This window comes from Hyla sarda, chromosome 2 (assembly GCF_029499605.1).
Source record: "Hyla sarda isolate aHylSar1 chromosome 2, aHylSar1.hap1, whole genome shotgun sequence".
NCBI classification, from domain to species: Eukaryota; Metazoa; Chordata; class Amphibia; order Anura; family Hylidae; genus Hyla; species Hyla sarda.
The window spans coordinates 16,591,117-16,612,426 of NC_079190.1; the positions used below are offsets into that span (position 1 = coordinate 16,591,117).

Genomic DNA, 21,310 nt, shown 5'->3' on the forward strand with positions numbered 1-21,310 from the left:
CTTTTTAACTTACAACCAATGGGTAAGAGAGGCCCCATTTTTATCTAACGTTTACTTGAATTCGGATAAACTGCAATACCAGACACAGCCATAAGACAAGGGGGGGCGCTGTTTATAGAGTGAAATGCCTGCTTGTTTCTAATCCTGGACAATTTTTACATATGGGCATTGATTGTGGCTCAGTTTTCTTTAGATCTCAAGGGTTGTAACCACACAAGCCTCTCTACGTTGCGGCCTACTGGGAACGCTCCTATAGGTTTACATTGAGTTTGACCATTTGGCGCCCAATATGGCCGCTTTCCAGCATCGGGTGCATCTGTGACTTGTTGACCCCCACTCTGACCCAAACCCCCAACACCTCACCAACCGGCGCAATTCATTGGCTACTGTGCCAGTTTACTGAATAGAGTAGGAAGTGTCTGGGCCGCCCACTGTTATGACTAACGTTTTGCTTTCTTGCCGTGTTTTACTCTTCATAATACTCTGACTTCTTTGCATGTTCCTCCTTTCTCTGCTGCATCCTGGCATCTCACAGCTATCACATAATCAGGTAATTCTGCCGTCCTGCTCCTCAGTCCACCTCTTGTCTGTCTCAGTCCTATGCATCATGGCGGGAGCGGGGGAAACTACAAAGCTGCCCCCCCCCTCTCCTTAAAGTTTTATATGCAAATAAGTTTTCACACAAAGAAGGGTTTTGTTTTTGTTTTTTTTACATAATTGTGATTCAGTAAAGCTGGAGTGCCATAGAAGACGCCAGCCGGTTACGGAAACGCAGCCATTTTGTGGGATGTTCCATTTCAAAAGTTTTGTGGGATATCCTAAAAATCCTTAAGAATAAACACTACAGGATTTGTTTGTATTTTACCCATATCAAGCGCACTCGCCATCACTAGTCCTATAGTGCCATCTGTTTTATCCCAGCACAGCTGCATCCAGGCCTTTCATTACTGTAACTGGTCATGCAATCGCTAGTCTGACCCACAGGAAATCGGTGTTTAAAGGGGCACTCCGCTGGAAAACATTTTTCTTCAAATCAACTGGCGCCAGAAAGTTAAACAGATTTGTAAATGACTTCTATTTAAAAATCTTAATCCTCCCAGTACTTATCAGCTGCTATTTGCTCCACAGGAAGTTCTTTACTGTCTGACCACAGTGCTCTCTGCTGACACCTCTGTCCATTTTAGGAACTGTCCTGAACAGGAACAAATCCCCATAGCAAAGCTATACGGCTCTGGACAGTTCCTGACTTGGACAGAGGTGTCAGCAGAGAGCACTGTGGTCAGACAGAAAGGAAATTCAAACTTCTTGTACATGAAGGATTAAGATTTTTAAATAGAAGTAATTTACAAATCTGTATAACTTTCTGGCACCAGTTAATTTAAAAAATTTATTTTCCAAAGGAGTACCCCTTTAATGTGTCAGAGGAAGTTGTCAGTCTTGGGTCAGGTGACTTCCTGCGACCTACACGATGACATCATTACCGATCAGATCCCTCCTTGCAGCTCCCAGACCCCTCCCCTTCAGCTCTATCTGTATACTGCTGCTGCTATCTATGGGATCAGGATATATAGTAGTTATATACCTCGTCTCAGGCTCTATCTGTATACTGCTGCTATCTCTATAAGATCAAGAGATATAATAGCTATACGCTTCCCCTGCATCTTCTTCCGTTTTGTTGTCATGACTTTCACAAAATCATGGCAAAAATTGTGTCATTTTACCGAAATTGTACAAATAATGTTTTGGCCTTTTTTTTTTTTTTTAAACAGCGATTTTGGAATCAATTTTGGAAATTGATTTGGAAAATCATTGCAAAAATAGCCACGTTTGGATTTTTTTCTATATTTTTATTTAATATTAATGGACATCAATATGAGCTTTTACTCATTGCACCCCTGATTTTATCTGTTCACTCTCCTCAGGGGAAATTTTTCGGTATTGGCCCAAATATTAAACATTTTGACATTTTTGCCACTTGGGATCAACTCACAAAATGGCTGCTTCCCTTAAAGTGATACCCTCGAGCAAAGAAAATAAAAAATAAAAAGTTCTTGTAGAGCCAAAGTACTGTCAGATTTTCCAAAATTTGCCCAAGTAAATGGCGGTAATTTTTGCGACATGGTACATGTATGGGTCAGCAAACCATACATTTAGCCACACATGACGCAAATCTTGCAGTATCGTTTTTAGTAACCGAAATACAATTTTTTATTTTTTTTTTTTTTGGAGGATAATTCTTTTTTTTTTTTTTACTCTGCTTAATTCCCGAAATATTTTGGGTTCACCGGCCTTTCTGTTCTCCCTTTGCAAGGAAAGCTCTATGCCCCCCACCCCCCCCAAAAAAAAAAAAATTTTTTAAAGATCCATTTCAAATTCTCTCCCTGTAACTTTAAGAAATTCAAAGTGGTTCTGGAACATATAGAAAAAATAAAAAATTCTAGAATGAAATCAAAAAGAATGAATGAAAAGGAAAATTCTAGAATGAAAAATTGATATATTACCAAGATTTTACATTTCTCCTATGAAGCCTCAGAAACCTATTGGCCCAGATTTACTAAACCAAAACCTGACACTTTATTTTTTTTATTTTTTGCATTTTTATAATTTTTCCAGCAAATTTATCAGGTGTTTTTTTTGATTTTTTTGTTGTTGTTTTTGTCCTTTGTTTATTCATAGGTCCCCAAATTGTTCTATAATGGCGTGACGGAACGGCAGGGGGTTTGAACTTTTCCAACCAACTTTAAAGGGGTATTCCGCACAAATACATCTTATCCCTTATCCAAAGGGGGCCCGCCCTGGGACACCCCCCATTCAATGCTGGGCTGCTACTCCAGTCTTGGAAACCTCTTTGTTTCTGGGACTGGAGACGTGACGTCATGCTCCCCCCCTTGTGACGCCACGCCCCCTTGTGACGCCACGTCCCCCCTTCGTTACTACATGCCACACCCCCTCGTGACATCACGTCACGCCCCCTCCATTCATGTCTATGGGAGGGGGCGTGACTACCGTCACGCCCCCTCCCATAGACATGAATGGAGGGGGCGTGGCGTGACTTTAGATAGGCGATAAGATGTCTTTGGCCAGAATACCCCTTTAAATTGGTCTGTTTTCACATCAGTGATGAGATTGGCGCACAGAGTCATGTGACAAAACCAGCCAAACACACACGGCATGTTTACACGACAGAACGGAACTTCCTTGGTCGAAACATCTGCCGCGCAAATCCGGATTCTAGACTCCGCCAGTATAAATTGAGAGACGGTGCATTTCAGAGCGGTCCTAGCGCCGGCAGGTTCTATTCGCGGAATGTCCGCCTGTGTTTTCCGGCCCAATATTCCACTGTGTGAACATAGCCTAAAGGTTAAATCGGAAGATAATTAAAGGGGTCCTCCCGTGGAAAACTTTTTTTTTTTTTATCAACTGGTGCCAGAAAGTTAAACAGATTTGTAAATCACTTCGATAAAAAAAAAATCTTAATCCTTTCAGTACTTTTTAGGGGCTGTATACTAAAGAGAAATCCCAAAAAGAAATGCATTTCCTCTGATGTCATGACCACAGTGCTCTCTGCTGACCTCTGCTTTCCATTTTAGGAACTGTCCAAAGCAGGAGAAAATCCCCATAGCAAACATATGCTGCTCTGGACAGTTCCTAAAATGGACAGCAGAGGTCAGCAGAGAGCACTGTGGTCATGACATCAGAGGAAATGCATTTCTTTTTTGGATTTCTCTGTAGTATACAGCCCCTAAAAAGTACTGGAAGAATAAAGATTTTTTAATAGAAGTAATTTACAAATCTGTTTAACTTTCTGACACCAGTTGATTAAAAAAAAAGTTTTCCATGGGAGTACCCCTTTAATCTAGCCGGATAGGAAATTAAAGCCTGAATTTGTTGATGTTGAAAACCCGACGATCTTAGTAAATCTGGGCCGTTGTTTTATTTCTCATTTGGAATTGTTGCTCTGTGTTTTTTGGCGCAAATCTCAAAAATCCTTCATCTGATGACATCACTATTGCTCTTCCGCCCCGTCCTAATGGTCTTTCTGTAATTCACTACGTTGGTTATTGCTATCCTAAGTTGTCATGTATGTTCCTCCTGTATTCTGTATATGTTATCTGCTCATCTCATGGGGGACCCTTTTGGTGCCCAAAAGGAAGTGTTCCCCCCCCCCCCCCCCCCCCTTTTGGAAAGGCTTATCATCTTTCCTCTTATTGGCTTAACGAAGTTGTCCAGAAATAGAAAAACAGAGGAAATTTATTCCAAAAACAGCGCCACTCCTGTCCTCAGGAAGTGTGTGGTATTGCAGCTCAGTTCCATTGAAGTGAATGGAGACAAGTTGTAATACCACACACAAACTGGGGACAGAGGTGGCGCTGTTTTTGGAAGTAATTACCTGTGGTTTTCTATTCCTGGACAACCCCTTTAATCTAATTTTGTGCAAAATGTTGTTCTCCACTACATTTATGTAGATGCTTTACCACCACCTCCAGTCATTGAGTGTCAGGTCCTTGTCATTTCTATGACCAGGGATCAGGCGAGATACGTCTGTGATATCATGTCTTTCTTATTTTCCTATCTGCAGGGACTATCATTTGCTCGTCCTAGACCAGTGGTCTCCAGAATGTGGCCCTACAGTTGTTGCAAAACTACAACTTCCAACATGGAGTTTTAGTTTTGCAACAGCTGGAGGGCCACAGCTTGGAGGCCACTGGCTTGGACCATTAGGACTCGGGTGATTGGCTTAATTAACAAGATTTTTTGAAAACACGATCTTTATTGATTGGGACAACACCTAGGATTTAGTAATTAGATTTTCTCCTTAGCTACATGAATATATGAATATAGTTACTGGTATTTTCTTTACCCCACATCCTCTCCCAGATCCCCTGACTCACAGGTGACGTCTCCTCCGATCAGTCCTTTCCATTTTCCTTTCTTTTACTATGTGGCCTAAACCACCATTAAGACTTCTCCGGGCTAAGACTTGTGTCCACAGAACCAGACATACATTTTAGGTTCCTTTCTCCAGTACAATGCCCACCTCTTTACAAACTCCCCATCTGTGTTTCCCCACACAGTAATAGTGCCCGCTTTGTGCCCCCATATAGTAGTTAGCCCCCTCTATGTCTCCATTTTGTTTAAGGCCCCCATACTGTACCAATAAAGTTGTAGGCCCCCACACTGTCCCCATATAGTTGTAGGCCCCAACACTGCCCCTATATAGTCGTAGTCCCCCATACTGTACCTATATAGGTGTAGGCCCCCATATAGTAGAAGGTAGTCCTCACACTGCCCCCATATTGTTGTAGGCCCCTTACTGCCCCCATATAGTAGTAGGTGCCCCCCATACTGTACCCAAATAGTTGTAGGCCCCCATATAGTAGAAGGTGGCCCTCACACTGCCCTCACATAGTTGTACGCCCCCACACTGCCCCTATATAGTTGTAGTCCCCCTTACTGTACCTATATAGTTGTAGGCCCCTATATAGTAGAAGGTGGCCCTCACACTGCCCCCATATAGTTGTAGGCCCCCTACTTCCCCAGTATAGTAGTAGGTGGTCAACACACTGCCCTCATATATTTGTACGCCCCCACACTGCCCCTATATAGTTGTAGTCCCCCTTACTGTACGTCTATAGTTGTAGGCCCCCATATAGTAGAAGGTGGTCCTCACACTGCCCCCAAATTGTTGTAGGCCCCTTACTGCCCCATATAGTAGTAGGTGCCCCCCATACTGTACCCATATAGTTGTAGGCCCCCATATAGTAGAAGGTGGCCCTCACACTGCCCCTATATAGTTGTACGCCCCCACACTGCCCCTATATAGTTGTAGTCCCGCTTACCGTACCCATATAGTTGTAGGCCCCCATATAGTAGAAGGTGGTCCTCACACTGCTCCCATATTGTTGTAGGCCCCTTACTGCCCCCATATAGTAGTAGGTGCCCCCCATACTGTACCCATATAGTTGTAGGCCCCCATATAGTAGAAGGTGGCCCTCACACTGCCCCTATATAGTTGTACGCCCCCACACTGCCCCTATATAGTTGTAGTCCCGCTTACTGTACCCATATAGTTGTAGGCCCCCATATAGTAGAAGGTGGTCCTCACACTGCTCCCATATTGTTGTAGGCCCCTTACTGCCCCCATATAGTAGTAGGTGCCCCCCATACTGTACCCATATAGTTGTAGGACCCATATAGTAGTAGGTGGCCAACACACTGCCCTCATATATTTGTACACCCCACACTGCCCCAATATAGTAGTAGGTGGCCAACACACTGCCCTGATACAGTTGTAGGCTCCCCACATTGCCCCCATCCTTCCCCGCTTCCGTCTGGGGGCCTACTACTATGGACTGAAGCTAATGCGGTAGTTACCGCCCACAGCAGCCCTGCTGTCCTTCTGCTTCATTCCTTTGGACAGAGACATCAGCTGGTACCAGCAGCCACTGCTCACTTTAAGATCAGACAGCATGGGCCACGGCCACTTTAGAGGCAGTGACGCATTTCAGGGTCCACCAGACTCACTATCCAGCAATAGATCACAGGTCTACTCCAAATCTCAAGGCTGTTCTATCATTCTTCACAAGCCCAGGTTAGAAATCTTTCAAAGAATTTGGCGAACGGTGGGGGCGGTTCTCTGTACAGAATCCTAGTATCTTGGCCAGAGTCAAAAAAACTGCTATAAAGAGGGTCTGTCCATGGAGTCTATGGAGTACAGGTGAGAGCAGAGGGTCACTTTGTGATCTGCTTATTGTCAAGGAGGCCGTATAACAAGTAGACATATTTCTGCAATAACCCAAAACTTCTGGCACCAGTTGATTTGATAACATAATTTTTCCTCCGGAGTACCCCTTTAAAGGGATTATCCAGGAAAAAACTTTTTTTTTCTATATCAACTGGCTCCAGAAAGTTAAACCAATTTGTAAATTACGTCTATTAAAAAAATCTTAATCCTTTCAGTACTTATGAGTTGCTGAAGTTGAGTTGTTATTTTCTGTCTAAGTGCTCTCTGATGACACGTGTCTCGGGAACCACCCAGTTTAGAAGCAAATCCCCATAGCAAACCTCTTCTACTCTGTGCAGTTCCCGAGACAAGCAGAGATGTCAGCAGAGAGCACTGTTGCCAGACAGAGAACAACAACTCAACGTCAGCAGCTGATAATTATTGGAAGGATTAAGATTTTTTTAATAGAAGTAATTTACACGTCTGTTTAACTTTCTGGAGCCAGTAGATATAAAAACAAAAGTTTTTTTCCTGGAATACCCCTTTAAAGGGTAGCTCCCACCATCATGTTTGGTTTTTTTTCTGTCCCAGCCTATTGCCCTTCTATCCCTAACACCATCCCTGCCTTTATTTTTTTACTATTTTAAAAATTGCATTTTTTCTGCCTGGTAGTGTGCTCACTACCAGGCAGACTTCCCCAGCAGGCACCACGTCACTGATGCCTGCTGGGGGGGCCAACTTCCGCCCTTAGTACTTCTAACAGAGTTCCTCCAGCTGTTTCACCACTACAACTCCCAGCATGCCCTGACATCTATTGGCTGTCAGGGCATGCTGGGAGTTGTAGTGGTAAAACAACTGGAGGCACCCAGGACAGGAGCTTCATGGGGGAAGGAGAGAGCTGATGCGGGAGGGACGGGTGCGGGGGAGCCTCTTCCTGCCGCTCGGTGAGTAACACCCAAACACCCGCACCCTCCGTACCTTGCAGCAGCCCCCCGTACCTTGCAGCAGGGCTGTCGGCGAGTGCGGGGAGACGATGCGCAGCCCTGGATGTTACTGCGCCTGCGCAAAATTTCGACTGATGCCCTACCGGAATCAGTCGGAATTTTGCAGTGACGTCACTCCGCACTGCATTCGGCCACTAGGAGGGCGACCCCTAGTGGCCGAATTTCAGATTGCTTTTAAAGTGTTTTAAAAGCATTTTTTTAAATAAAAGTATATTAGAGATAAACCTTAAAAGAGTCCTTCAATAAGTAGCTTTGAGGGCAATGTGCAATCCTCTACCTGAGCATACGTCATACTGGGCCCACACAAACAGTGGTCCCTCAAGTTACAATATTAATTGGTTTCCGGGACGACCATTGTATGTTGAGACCAGAACTCTATGGAAACCTGGTAATTGGTTCTGAAGCCACCAAAATGTCATCTGAAAATAGGAAAAAGTGAGGATTAAAGAAAAATAAGTAGATAACTAATACAGATAAAGTAAATCCTTACATAGAAAAGTAAGAAAGATCTGCTAAGCTCTAAATCGCGGTCCATGTCAGTGTTTCCCAACCAGGGTGCCTCCAGCTGTTGCAAAACTACAACTCCCAGCATGCCCGGACAGCCGTTGGCTGTCCGGGCGTGCTGGGAGTTGTAGTTTTGCAACAGCTGGAGGCACCCGGGTTGGCAAACAATGGTTTATGTAGAGGACTGGATCTTCTTCAGGGTGCTGTACAGTACACGCAGTGTCCCAAATGGAGCCGCCCTTACTTGGTGTCCAAAGGAGCAGCTAACCCTGGCACAGGTAAGGAGTAGTACATAACATGTAATACCTCCCTGTACTGTACGGGGCGCTACCAGACACCAGTCAGTGCATACACTTCAGTAATACAGGTAAGGAGTAGTACAGAACATGTAATACCTCCCTGTACTGTAGGGGGCGCTACCAGACACCAGTCAGTGCATGCACTTCAGTAAAACAGGTAAAGAGTACAGAACATGTAATACCTCTCTGTACTGTAGGGGGCGCTACCAGACACCAGTCAGTGCATACACTTCAGTAATACAGGTAAGGAGTAGTACATAACATGTAATACCTCCCTGTACTGTAGGGGGTGGTACCAGACATCAGTCTGTGCATACACTTCAGTAATACAGGTAAGGAGTAGTACAGAACATGTAATACCTCCCTGTACTGTAGGGGGCGCTACCAGACACCAGTCAGTGCATGCACTTCAGTAATATAGGTAAAGAGTACATAACATGTAATACCTCCCTGTACTGTAGGGGGCGCTACCAGACACCAGTCAGTGCATACACTTCAGTAATACAGGTAAAGAGTACAGAACATGTAATACCTCCCTGTACTGTAGGGGGAGCTAGCAGACACCAGTCAGTGCATACACTTCAGTAATACAGGTAAAGAGTAGTACATAACATGTAATACCTCCCTGTACTGTAGGGGGCGCTACCAGACACCAGTCAGTGCATACACTTCAGTAATACAGGTAAGGAGTAGTACATAACATGTAATACCTCCCTGTACTGTAGGGGGTGGTACCAGACATCAGTCTGTGCATACACTTCAGTAATACAGGTAAGGAGTAGTACAGAACATGTAATACCTCCCTGTACTGTAGGGGGCGCTACCAGACACCAGTCAGTGCATGCACTTCAGTAATACAGGTAAAGAGTAATACAGAACATGTAATCCCTCCGTGTACTGTAGGAGGCGCTACCAGACACCAGTCAGTGCATACACTTCAGTAATACAGGTAAGGAGTAGTACAGAACATGTAATACCTCCCTGTACTGTAGGGGGCGCTACCAGACACCAGTCAGTGCATGCACTTCAGTAATATAGGTAAAGAGTACATAACATGTAATACCTCCCTGTACTGTAGGGGGCGCTACCAGACACCAGTCAGTGCATACACTTCAGTAATACAGGTAAAGAGTACAGAACATGTAATACCTCCCTGTACTGTAGGGGGAGCTAGCAGACACCAGTCAGTGCATACACTTCAGTAATACAGGTAAAGAGTAGTACATAACATGTAATACCTCCCTGTACTGTAGGGGGTGCTACCAGACACCAGTCAGTGCATACAGTAATACAGGTGTTTTACCAGTAAATGTCCATTCTGATTGGTCAGTTCTTCTGGGTATTGACACGTTTCTCAGATCTGGACTTTCTGTGCATTGTAAGTTGAGTCTGGTTTCAATTTACAATGGTCCAAAAAAGACCATTGCATGTTCAAACTATTGTATGTTGAGGCCATTGTAAGTTGAGGGATCACTGTATTACAACTAAGCTAGTGGGTGTCATGTAACATTTTGGAAATACGTCCCATAGAGCAGCTCACAATCTTTTTCGGAGGTACTGAATGTTTAAGAAGGAAAAGTCATTGTGTGGATTGCTCTTACCGAGATCTTACCGATAGGACCCCCACAATCATGAAAGCGGGGGTAACTTGTTCCCGTAGTGAATTAAGCAGCCACGCGCATGTGCGACCATTGTTTCCTTCATTCTCTACGGGATATTGCTGACCGCTGAACTTTGTAGTCCCATAGTGGATAGAGCAGGGCAGACCATGCCCATTCTCTCGGGGGCCAAGTTTTTTTGTGCCACTTATAGCCAAAGAACCCTCTAACCAGTCATGCATCTCAACTACATTTAAAGGGGTACTCCGCCCCTAGACATCTTCTATCCATCGCTGGGGACCCCCACGATCTCCCTGCTGCACCCGGTGTTCGTTTAGAGCGTCAGGTGCCACGCCAGAGGCTCGTGACTTAAAGGCCATTCCCTGCTCATGACGTCACGGCCCCTCAATACAAGTCTATGGGAGGGGGCGTAACCCCCCGAATCAGACCTCTTATCCCCTATACTTTGGACAGGGGATAAGATGTCTAGGGGCGGAATACCCCTTTAAGGGATTGTCCCCTTTCTGTGAGTTGCGTAAACAAAGTGGCTCGCGGGGCGTCACCATTGGCTTAACGTCCATTAAAGTCACGTAAGTTGCAGTTACGCAAATTGTGTAACTTCCCAGCTTCAGCTGCTTTTGGCTTTCCCGACCACCTCCACTTGCAAATTGAAATAAGAAGCATAAGCAGCGGAAAAAGCAGAAGTAGAGAGATGGGACAACCCCTGTAAAGACCCAGCGGACACCACGGTCACATTTTCAGAATTTCGGGTGTACAGTGATCCCTCAACTTACAATGGCCTCAACATACAATAGTTTCAACATACAATGGTCTTTTCTGGACCACTGTAACATGAAACCAGACTCAACATACAATGTACAGACAGTCCAGATCTGTGAAACGCGTCAATGGCCGGAAGAACTGACCAATCAGAATGGGAATTTTACTAGTATTTTACTAGTATTCCTGAAGCGTATGCACTGACTGGTGTCTGGTAGCGCCCCCTACAGTACAGGGAGGTATTACATGTTGTGTACTACTCTTCACCTGTATTACTGAAGTGTATGCACTGACTGGTGTCTGGTAGCGCCCCCTACAGTACAGGGAGGTATTACATGTTGTGTACTACTCTTCACCTGTATTACTGAAGTGTATGCACTGACTGGTGTCTGGTAGCGCCCTCTACAGTACAGGGAGGTATTACATGTTGTGTACTACTCTTCACCTGTATTACTGAAGTGTATGCACTGACTGGTGTCTGGTAGCGCCCCCTACTGTACACGGAGGTATTACATGTTCTGTACTACTCTTTACCTGTATTACTGAAGTGTATGCACTGACTGGTGTCTGGTAGCACCCCCTACAGTACAGGGAGGTATTACATGTTCTGTACTACTCCTTACCTGTATTACTGAAGTATATGCACTGACTGGTGTCTGGTAGCGCCTCCTACAGTACACGGAGGTATTACATGTTCTGTACTACTCTTTACCTGTATTACTGAAGTGTATGCACTGACTGATGTCTGGTAGCACCCCCTACAGTACAGGGAGGTATTACATGTTCTGTACTCTTTACCTGTATTACTGAAGTGCATGCACTGACTGGTGTCTGGTAGCGCCCCCTACAGTACAGGGAGGTATTACATGTTCTGTACTCTTTACCTGTATTACTGAAGTGCATGCAAAGACTGGTGTCTGGTAGCGCCCCCTACAGTACAGGGTGGCACTGCATGTTCTGTACTATTCGTAACTTAAACCATGGTTAGCTGCTTCTTTTGGACACCAGGTGAGGGCGGCTCCATGTTACTTTTTTCGGACATTGCCTGTACTGTACAGGAGTCCTGTACAGCTCCTGTCCTCTACATAGACCAGCGTTTCCCAACCAGGGTGCCTTCAGCTGTTGCAAAACTAAAACTCCCAGCATGCCCGGACAGCCAACGGCTGTCCGGGCATGCTGGGAGTTGTAGTTTTGCAACAGCTGGAGGCACCCTGGTTGGGAAACACTGACATAGCCAGTGATTACAGCTCCCAGCAGATCTTTATTACTTTTATATGTAAGGATTTGCTTTATCTATATTAGTTATCTACTTATTTATCTTTAATCCTCACTTTTTCCTATTTTTGGATGACATTTTGGGGGCTTCAGAACCAATTACCAGGTTTCCATAGAGTTCTGGTCTCAACATACAATGGTCCCAACATACAATGGTCGTCCCGGAACCGATTAATATTGTAACTTGAGGGACCACTGTATCGTATTCTTTGGACGTGGAAAGACACAATCATCTCGCACCCCTAGTCCTACAATGGGGCCACCATGACACCCAGCTGTACATTGTTGCGGTGACTATTTAGGTCTTCATTTTTGGGTGACCTGTTGTGTTGACTTGTGATCCCATTATCTTCTGGAGGAGGTGGTTGCTGCCTTTATCGCCCCTGTATTTATCTATGTAGTTGTAGACTGGATGCCCCCCGCTATTCTTCACCACCCCCCCGGTTCTCTGTTCCCTCACAGATTTCTGTACCTCTCCCAATGTAAAGTCCTAATGTTGCACCCCTCGTGCACTTGGCATGTTTACTGCTAATGTTCTTCTATCGATGCAGAGAATCCAGTTGTGTCCTGTTCCTTGACGCCCCTGTGTCCTGTGCACCAGTTTTAACCCTTTACTGAAGGTCACGTGTTACTCTGACCCATGCATCCTCACGTTTGTTCACTTCCCTCTGACCCAGGCTTTGCAGCTTTTGCCATGCGGTCCTCTCCCCGGACCCTTCATTGAGCGCCCGTCTTCTGTTTTAGGTGGCGACTGGGCAGCATCAGAACATATAACCCAGAACAAATCATGCTGAGCGCCGCGGTGCGAAGGTCCAGCCGGGATGTACGGATCATGAAGGAAAAACTCATCTTCTCAGGTTTGTGTTTTAGTTTCTTATTGATTACAAGATCTCTGCTTGCTGTAAACAGAAACATTCTGGCCTACACCTCCAAACTGAAATCATATCCTGACCTATTACTTCTCTTTTTTTTTTATTCTGTTTAGACAATCCGAGCACATCTCTCCCCTGTCCCAATAAATTTTATCTGCACTGATACATTGTAACAAACTTATCAGTCTGGAGTCCGGGATGTTTAGCTCACAGAGCATTGTCTAGACTGGATACAGTTGTATCACTTCTCGGATGAGAGCATAAGTGGGAGGGGAAGCAGGACTCACAGGCTTTCTCTATGAGTGGAGGGGAAGCAGGACTCACAGGCTTTCTCTATGAGTGGAGGGGAAGCAGGACTCACAGGCTTTCTCTATGAGTGGGAGGGGAAGCAGGACTCACAGGCTTTCTCTATGAGTGGGAGGGGAAGCAGGACTCACAGGCTTTCTCTATGAGTGGGAGGGGAAGCAGGACTCACAGGCTTTCTCTATGAGAGGAGGGGAAGCAGGACTCACAGGCTTTCTCTATAAGTGGGTGGGGGAAGCAGGACTCACAGGCTTTCTCTATGAGTGGGAGGGGAAGCAGGACTCACAGGCTTTCTCTATGAGTGGGTGGGGGAAGCAGGACTCACAGGCTTTCTCTATGAGAGGAGGGGAAGCAGGACTCACAGGCTTTCTCTATGAGTGGGTGGGGGAAGCAGGACTCACAGGCTTTCTCTATGAGAGGAGGGGAAGCAGGACTCACAGGCTTTCTCTATGAGAGGAGGGGAAGCAGGACTCACAGGCTTTCTCTATGAGAGGAGGGGAAGCAGGACTCACAGGCTTTCTCTATGAGAGGAGGGGAAGCAGGACTCACAGGCTTTCTCTATGAGTGGGTGGGGGAAGCAGGACTCACAGGCTTTCTCTATGAGTGGAGGGGAAGCAGGACTCACAGGCTTTCTCTATGAGAGGAGGGGAAGCAGGACTCACAGGCTTTCTCTATGAGTGGGAGGGGAAGCAGGACTCACAGACTTTCTCTATGAGTGGGAGGGGAAGCAGGACTCACAGGCTTTCTCTGAGTGGGAGGGGAAGCAGGACTCACAGGCTTTCTCTATGAGTGGAGGGGAAGCAGGACTCACAGGCTTTCTCTATGAGTGGGAGGGGAAGCAGGACTCACAGGCTTTCTCTATGAGTGGGAGGGGAAGCAGGACTCACAGGCTTTCTCTATGAGAGGAAGGGAAGCAGGACTCACAGGCTTTCTCTATGAGTGGGAGGGGAAGCAGGACTCACAGGCTTTCTCTATGAGAGGAAGGGAAGCAGGACTCACAGGCTTTCTCTATACGTGGAGGGGAAACAAGACTCACAGGCTCTCTCTATGAGTGGAGGGGGAAATAGGACTCACAGGCAAAGAGTTTAACCCTATTATATTTTTATTCTACTTTTCCTCCTCAGAGATTAATAACAGCATAGACACCCCCGAGGAGCTATCGCTGTGCTCTGAAAGCCGCTACGAGGGTTTCTCCAATGACGCCATAACTCCGAACACAGACTCGAAAACCAGCCGGAGGTTCGAGGAGACCTGACAGAACGAGCCCTGATACATTTTTACAGTGAAATCCTCAGAAGACCCCCTCCTCCTCCTCCAGGTCCACTTCTTTCCCAGACGGGGACATTTTACGGGACTACTTTATGCCAGGACATTGTTTATTTTTGCAGATTTTTTTTCCTAGTTTTGTTGTATAATCCGGACTGTGAGGTTGTAAATATGTAGAAAATAATTTGATTCCCTTTTTTGGCCCTTTTGTGTATTTTTGTGACTAGGACACAAGCAAGATCTTGTGTAAAATGTTTTTGTTTATTTTATAATTTTTTTGTTTCAGTTTAAGCCGAGAGAATGTTGAACACAGCCTAATGGAGTCCGCCCCATTCTTACCATAATATTGGGATTTTGTGTATACAGGAAAAGCACATGAACTTCTCCTAAGGGAGGTGGCCGTTTTGTAGCACTTTTAGCTACGGTCTATACACAAAAGGGTCTACAGGATTTCTGTCTGCTGTACAGTACACTGCCTCTCCCGGCTGCACAGACTTGTTATAGGCCCTGCCCACTCAGGCAGTACAAGTAGATTGTAGATATCATTCAATTTAAACATACAAACACACAAGCAGGGCCAAGAGGGCTAGAACGACTTGTTGTGTGTACTATGGAGATTTTTTGGGGAAGAGGGGGGCACTGTTTTGGGAATCGAAATGGGCTTGTCGGGAATATTGCCTCCTTCCCTAACATGATGGCCCCCGATGTGAATAACCAGATTTAGACTGTAGGTTTCTTTCATATGACATTTCACTTAATTTTAATGTAATTTTTCTGGACCTTGAGTTACATGATTATACTACAGTCCCAGCCAGAGCTGCATTTAAAATGCTGCTCTGTTCTTTATGCAGCTTTTGCAGGGACTAAGGTCTTTGCCAAGAAATAACTTATCATTGCAAGACTGGGGAAGCGGAGGGTAGGGGGGTTCGTAATTTAGGCATTATATGCAAATTTGTGGTGTTCTTTAAGGGAGTACTTCACTCCCCCAGCATTCAAAACATTTGGTTCCGAATGCTGGGTGCGGGCATTGTGATGTCGCGGCCATGCCCCTTATGAGGCCACATCACGCCCCCTCAATGCAAGTCTATGGGAGGGGGCATGACAGTGTTCAGTACAAAATGTTCCGAACACTGGGGCGGTGGAGTACCCCTTTAAGTTCTAGGCAACAGCTTTAAAGTGTTAGTCCAAAGCTGTTATCCTGCATGTTCTGCACAGACAGGTGCAGGGAGACGCAGCTGACGCTGCGCGATACATTTGCCTCGCCAACCTTACGCCATTCTGTTCATCAGAACAGGGAACGCGTGCAGAACATGCTGGCCAGTGCATGGTTGTGCAGAGTGGGCAGAAGAGTAACTTTAGACTTGGACTGCTGCTGGGGGCCCCCGGGATCTTGGCTGCGACACCCCGCTGTCATCACTGCACTTAGCAAACTCGCTCTGTGCGTCATAAAGGGCGATACAGGGGCCGGAGCATCGTGACGTTACTGCTCTGTCCCCTCGTGATGTCACGGTCTGCCACCTTAATGCAAGTCTATGGGAGGGAGCGCCCCCTCATGGACTTGTACTGAGGGGCAGGCCGTGACGTCAAGATGCTCCGGCCCCTGTATCGCCGGTTATGATGCACAGAGCGAGTTTGCTCAGTGCAGTGATGACAGCGGGGTGCCACAGCCGAGATCCTGGGGGTCCTTTGGATAGGGGATAAGATGTCTAGGGGCAGTGTACCCCTTTAAAGGATGTAGAGTCCTTTCTTACAAACAGAATACTAGATCTGCCTGATGTTACATGTAGCTTTGTGGTGACTAGGCGTTCCTGTGAAGCTTGCTGTACTTAGGTGTAGAATGGTTCCTTAGCTCATTGATGTCTATGGAATAAATCACAGGGTCCATCACCTAAATCCATATGTCCGTGTGGAGACCTATGCAAACGTTTGCTAATCTCAGCTGTAGGTCTCTACCAGGAATGTTGGGAGTTGTAGTAGCTGGAGATCCTTAGGTGTAAGATGTGTTTTTTTTTTTTTTTTTTTTTTTAACAAAAAAGTGACACCTCTCGAGAAGATCCCTTTTCATCTAGACCACTGAGTGTTGTGACCAATTTTCCTGTCCCTTTATAAGTAGACCACTCACTTATCCAACCAAAGACCACTTTTTGGTGAAAACTTTCCAGTTGGGACCCTCTTTTGCTAAGACCACACATTAAAATTATATGCAACTCTCCGGATGCAGATCACCAAACTGGAGCAATAACAAGAAATATCAGGGAAGAGGTGCTGCCCGCATCGTGCCACGTAATTGGGGCTGAGAAAGCAGGACGAGAATTTCCAACACCAGCAAGCGTCTTTGGATAGGGAGACACAACAGAAGAGCCATGCTGGAGACCACGACTGAGATGGGGAAACATGTTGTGATGATGAGCTATGTAGTCATCTCGGGATGGGATTGGGAGCCATGCGGTGGACTTGGAATGACATAGTGAGACAGGATACGTACCAGGAGTGAGAGGGGGAGTCATGCTGTGGACTAAGAACGATACAGAGAGCCATCCTGTGGACCAGGAATAACACAATGAAACAGGCAACGTGCCAGGAAAGAGAGGAGGATTCTGCTTAAGACCAGGAATAAGATAGTGAAACAGGTTAGGTACCAGGAATGAGAGGGGGAGTTATGCAGTGAACTAGGAATTAGAAAGGGCGTCATGCTTTGGACTAGGAACTACACAAAGAGCCATGTTGTAGACAGGAATGAGTTAGTGAAGCAGGCTGGGAACCAAGAATGGGAGCGGGAATCATGCTTTGGAATAAGAACTACACGGAGAGCCATGCTGTGTACTATAAATGAGATAGTGAGACAGGCTAGGTACCAGGAATGAGAGGGGGAGTCATGCTGTGGACAAGACATGTCAAGGAGAGCTTTGCAGTAGACTAGGAGTGAGAATAGGCTAGGTACCAGGAATAATAAGGGGAGTTATGCTTTGGACTAGGAACGACACGGAGAGCCATGCTGCGGAGCAGGAACGAGATAGTGAGGTGCCAGGAATGAGAGGGGGGGGGGGGGAGTCATACTGTGGACTAGAAAAGGACACAAAGAGCTATGGTGTAGACCAGGCAGGCGCGAGGTGCCAGGAATGAGAGGGGGAGTCATTCTTTGGACTAGGAATGATACAGAGAGCCAAGCTGTAGACCAGGAATTAAATTGTGAGATAGGCTAGGAACCAAGAATGGGAGCGGGAGTCATGCTATGGAATAAGAACAACACGGAGAGCCATGCTGTGTACTAGAAATGAGATCGTGAGACAGGCTAGGTACCAGGAATGAGAGGGGGAGTCATGCTTTGGACTAGGAACAACACAGAGAGCCATGCTGAAGACCTGGAATGAAATCGTGAGATAGGCTAGGAACCAAGAATGAGAGGGGGAGTCATGCTTTGGACTAGGAACGACACGGAGAGCCATGCTACAGACCAGGAATGAGATAGTGAGATGCCAGGAATGAAAGGGGGAGTCATGGTTTGGACTAGAAACAACACAAAGAAGAGCCATGTTGTGGACCAGGAATGGGAAAGTGAGGTGGACTAGGTGCCAGGAATGAGAGGGGGAGCCATAGTTTGGAATAAGAACACGAAGAGGCATGCTGTGTAATAGAAATGAGACAGTGAGACAGGCTAGGTACCAGGAATGAGAGGGGGAGTCATGCTTTGAACTAGGAACGACACAGAGATAGACCCGGAATGAGATAGTGAGGCAGGATAGATACCAGGAACAAGGAGGGGGGCTATGCTGGGGACTATGAATGAGATGGAGAGCAATACTGGGAACAAGGATAAAAAAGGGTGTACCATGCTGGGGGAAATCAATTGGCACATGAGCCTTGGTCTCTTTCATCATTCTTTGTGTGCTGTACATCCTTTCTGACTCCATTAGACACTTTAACCAGCAACCTGGATAGTTTTCTTTTCCTTTGAGAAGACCACCCCAATAAAAGACCACTTATTTCTGCACAAATGTTGGGTGGCCAACTCAAATAGTCTTCACTGTATCTTGCCGATGTAAGATCATAAGAGCAGCTCCAGGCTCTTAAGGGGGTCGAGCACTGACTCCGAGCAATGCCACTTCCAATAGGTGGCAGCAAAGAGAGGGCTCTTTTTCATTTGGGAGGGGGAGGAGCCAAAATTATGCTCTGGTGCTATAGAATATGTTGCGGTTTGGTGGCTAAGCTTTGCTACTCTATGGGGTGTGTGAGCCGCTGATGCAGCCCCATGAATTGGGAGCCCCTTTCTTATGTCACTTTGCCTGTCCTTGCCACGTGACCGTTTTAAAGAAACTCTCCAGACCAAATTGATACACTGAGTGAATTCATATATAAAAACAAATCGGATAAAGTCTTAATCTATAAGTATACTCCATATCAGTGGTGTCCAATATGCGACTCTCCAGCTGTTGCAAAACTACAGCTCCCAGCATGCCCAGACAGCCAAGGGCTGTCCGGGCATGCTGGGAGCTGTAGTTTTGCAGCAGCTGGAGAATCATAGATTGGAGACCACTGCCCTATGTGAAAACATTGAACAGAGTTAATTATTTTACATTTTTGACTATCCATTTGTAGCATTAACCATCGCAATCCACTAGGTGGCAGTATAGCTTCCATGACCAAATATGTATAATCAGGGCTGGTTTACTGTATATACATTTACCCTTTTTTACCCTAAAAAAAAGGAATATATGTGTAAAATTAGACCCCTGTGAAGAAGCCACCTTTACATCCAGGGCCAAAACCCTATGACCCCAAACCGCCGCACCTACCTGCAACCATCCTTGGAAAACAGTATTTATTCCAGTGTCTTCTATGATCAGGCTGTGAGAACCTGGATGTGCTATTGTATTTTGTTCAAGAATAAATGAATTTCATATGGTTTCCTATTATTACTTGGTCTTCTTTCTTGTCCTTCCCGATGTATGCTGCCCCCACCATGCTTCACCTATAGTACAGTAAGGTGGGGGCAGCATCTTGTCTGGGGGAAACCATGCACTGCCCATCACCTGCCCAATACCATCCCTACAGTGATCATGGTGGGGGCAGCATCATGTCTGGGGGAAACCAGGCACTGCCCATCACCCGCCCAATACCATCCCTACAGTGATCATGGTGGGGGCAGCATCATGTCTGGGGGAAACCAGGCACTGCCCATCACCCGCCCAATACCATCCCTACAGTGATCATGGAGGGGGCAGCATCATGTCTGGAGGAAACCAGGTACTGCCCATCACCTGCCCAATACCATCCCTACAGAGATCATGGTGGGAGCAGCATCATGTTTGGAGGAGACCAGGCACTGCCCATTACCCACCCAATATCATCCCTACAGTGATCATGGTGGGGGCAGCATCATGTCTGGAGGAAACCAGGCACTGCCCATCACCTGCCCAATACTATCCCTACAGTGATCATGGTGGGGGCAGCATCATGTCTGGAGGAAACCAGACACTGCCCCATCACCTGCCCAATACCATCCCTACAGTTCTCATGGTGGGAGCAGCATCATGTTTGGAGGAGACCAGGCACTGCCCATTACCCGCCCAATACCATCCCTACAGTGATCATGGTGGGGGCAGCATCATGTCTGGAGGAAACCAGGCACTGCCCATCACCCGCCCAATACCATCCCTACAGAGATCATGGTGGGAGCAGCATCATGTTTGGAGGAGACCAGGCACTGCCCATCACCTGCCCAATACCATCCCTACAGTGATCATGGTGGGAGCAGCATCATGTTTGGAGGAGACCAGGCACTGCCCATTACCCGCCCAATACCATCCTTACAGTGATCATGGTGGGGGCCGCATCATGTCTGGGGGAAACCAGGCACTGCCCATCACCTGCCCAATACCATCCCTACAGTGATCATGGTGGGGGCAGCATCATGTCTGGAGGAAACCAGGCACTGCCCATCACCTGCCCAATACCATCCCTACAGTGATCATGGCGGGGACAGCATCATGTATAGAGGAAACCAGACACTGCCCATCACCTGCCCAATACCATCCCTACAGTGATCATGGCGGGGGCAGCATCATGTCTGGAGGAAACCAGGCACTGCCCATCACCTTACCAATACCATCTCTACAGTGATCATGGTGGGGGCAGCATCATGTCTGGAGGAAACCAGGCACTGCCCATCACCCGCCCAATAATATCCCTACAGTGATCATGGTGGGGGCAGCAGCATGTCTGGAGGAAACCAGGTACTGCCCATCGACTGCCCAATACCATCTCTACAGTGATCATGGTGGGGGCAGCATCATGTCTGGAGGAAACCAGGCACTGCCCATCACCTGCCCAATACCATCCCTACAGTGATCATGGCGGGGGCAGCATCATGTCTGGGGGGGGGACAGGGAGACTGGTCAGGGTTGAGAAAAAGCTAAATGGAGCAAAATACAGAGAAATTCTTAATGAAAACCTGACCCAGTACTCAGGACCCCAGACTTGGGTGAAGATTCACCTTCCAACAAGACAATGACCCTAAGTAAACGGCCAGGACAGCACAGGAGCAGCTTAGGGACAACTCTGTGAATGTCCTTGAGTGACCCAGCCAGAGCCCGAGACCTGAAAAAGGCTTCACAGAGGGTCCCCATCCAACCTGACAGATCCTGAGAGGATCTGCAGAGAAGAATGGCAGAAAAACCCAAATCTA

The 21,310-nt window shown here is 46.6% G+C and overlaps 1 protein-coding gene across 4 annotated transcripts in view; it reads left to right on the top strand.

Annotated features, from left to right (window-relative positions):
- LOC130358264 (glycerophosphodiester phosphodiesterase domain-containing protein 5-like) overlaps window positions 1-19,530 on the top strand; it is a 200,565-nt gene extending 181,035 nt beyond the window's left edge. For 2 of the 4 annotated variants that reach the window (XM_056561240.1, XM_056561241.1), the window contains exons 15-17: window positions 536-550; window positions 12,929-13,041; window positions 14,484-19,530. In XM_056561240.1, coding sequence (XP_056417215.1) covers window positions 536-550; window positions 12,929-13,041; window positions 14,484-14,614 — 259 coding nt within the window. In that variant the 3' untranslated portion in view covers window positions 14,615-19,530. The remainder of the gene's footprint in view (window positions 1-535; window positions 551-12,928; window positions 13,042-14,483) is intronic. The other 2 variants (XR_008889445.1, XM_056561242.1) reach the window with 2 other exon arrangements.
- Window positions 19,531-21,310: the final 1,780 nt, after the last annotated feature.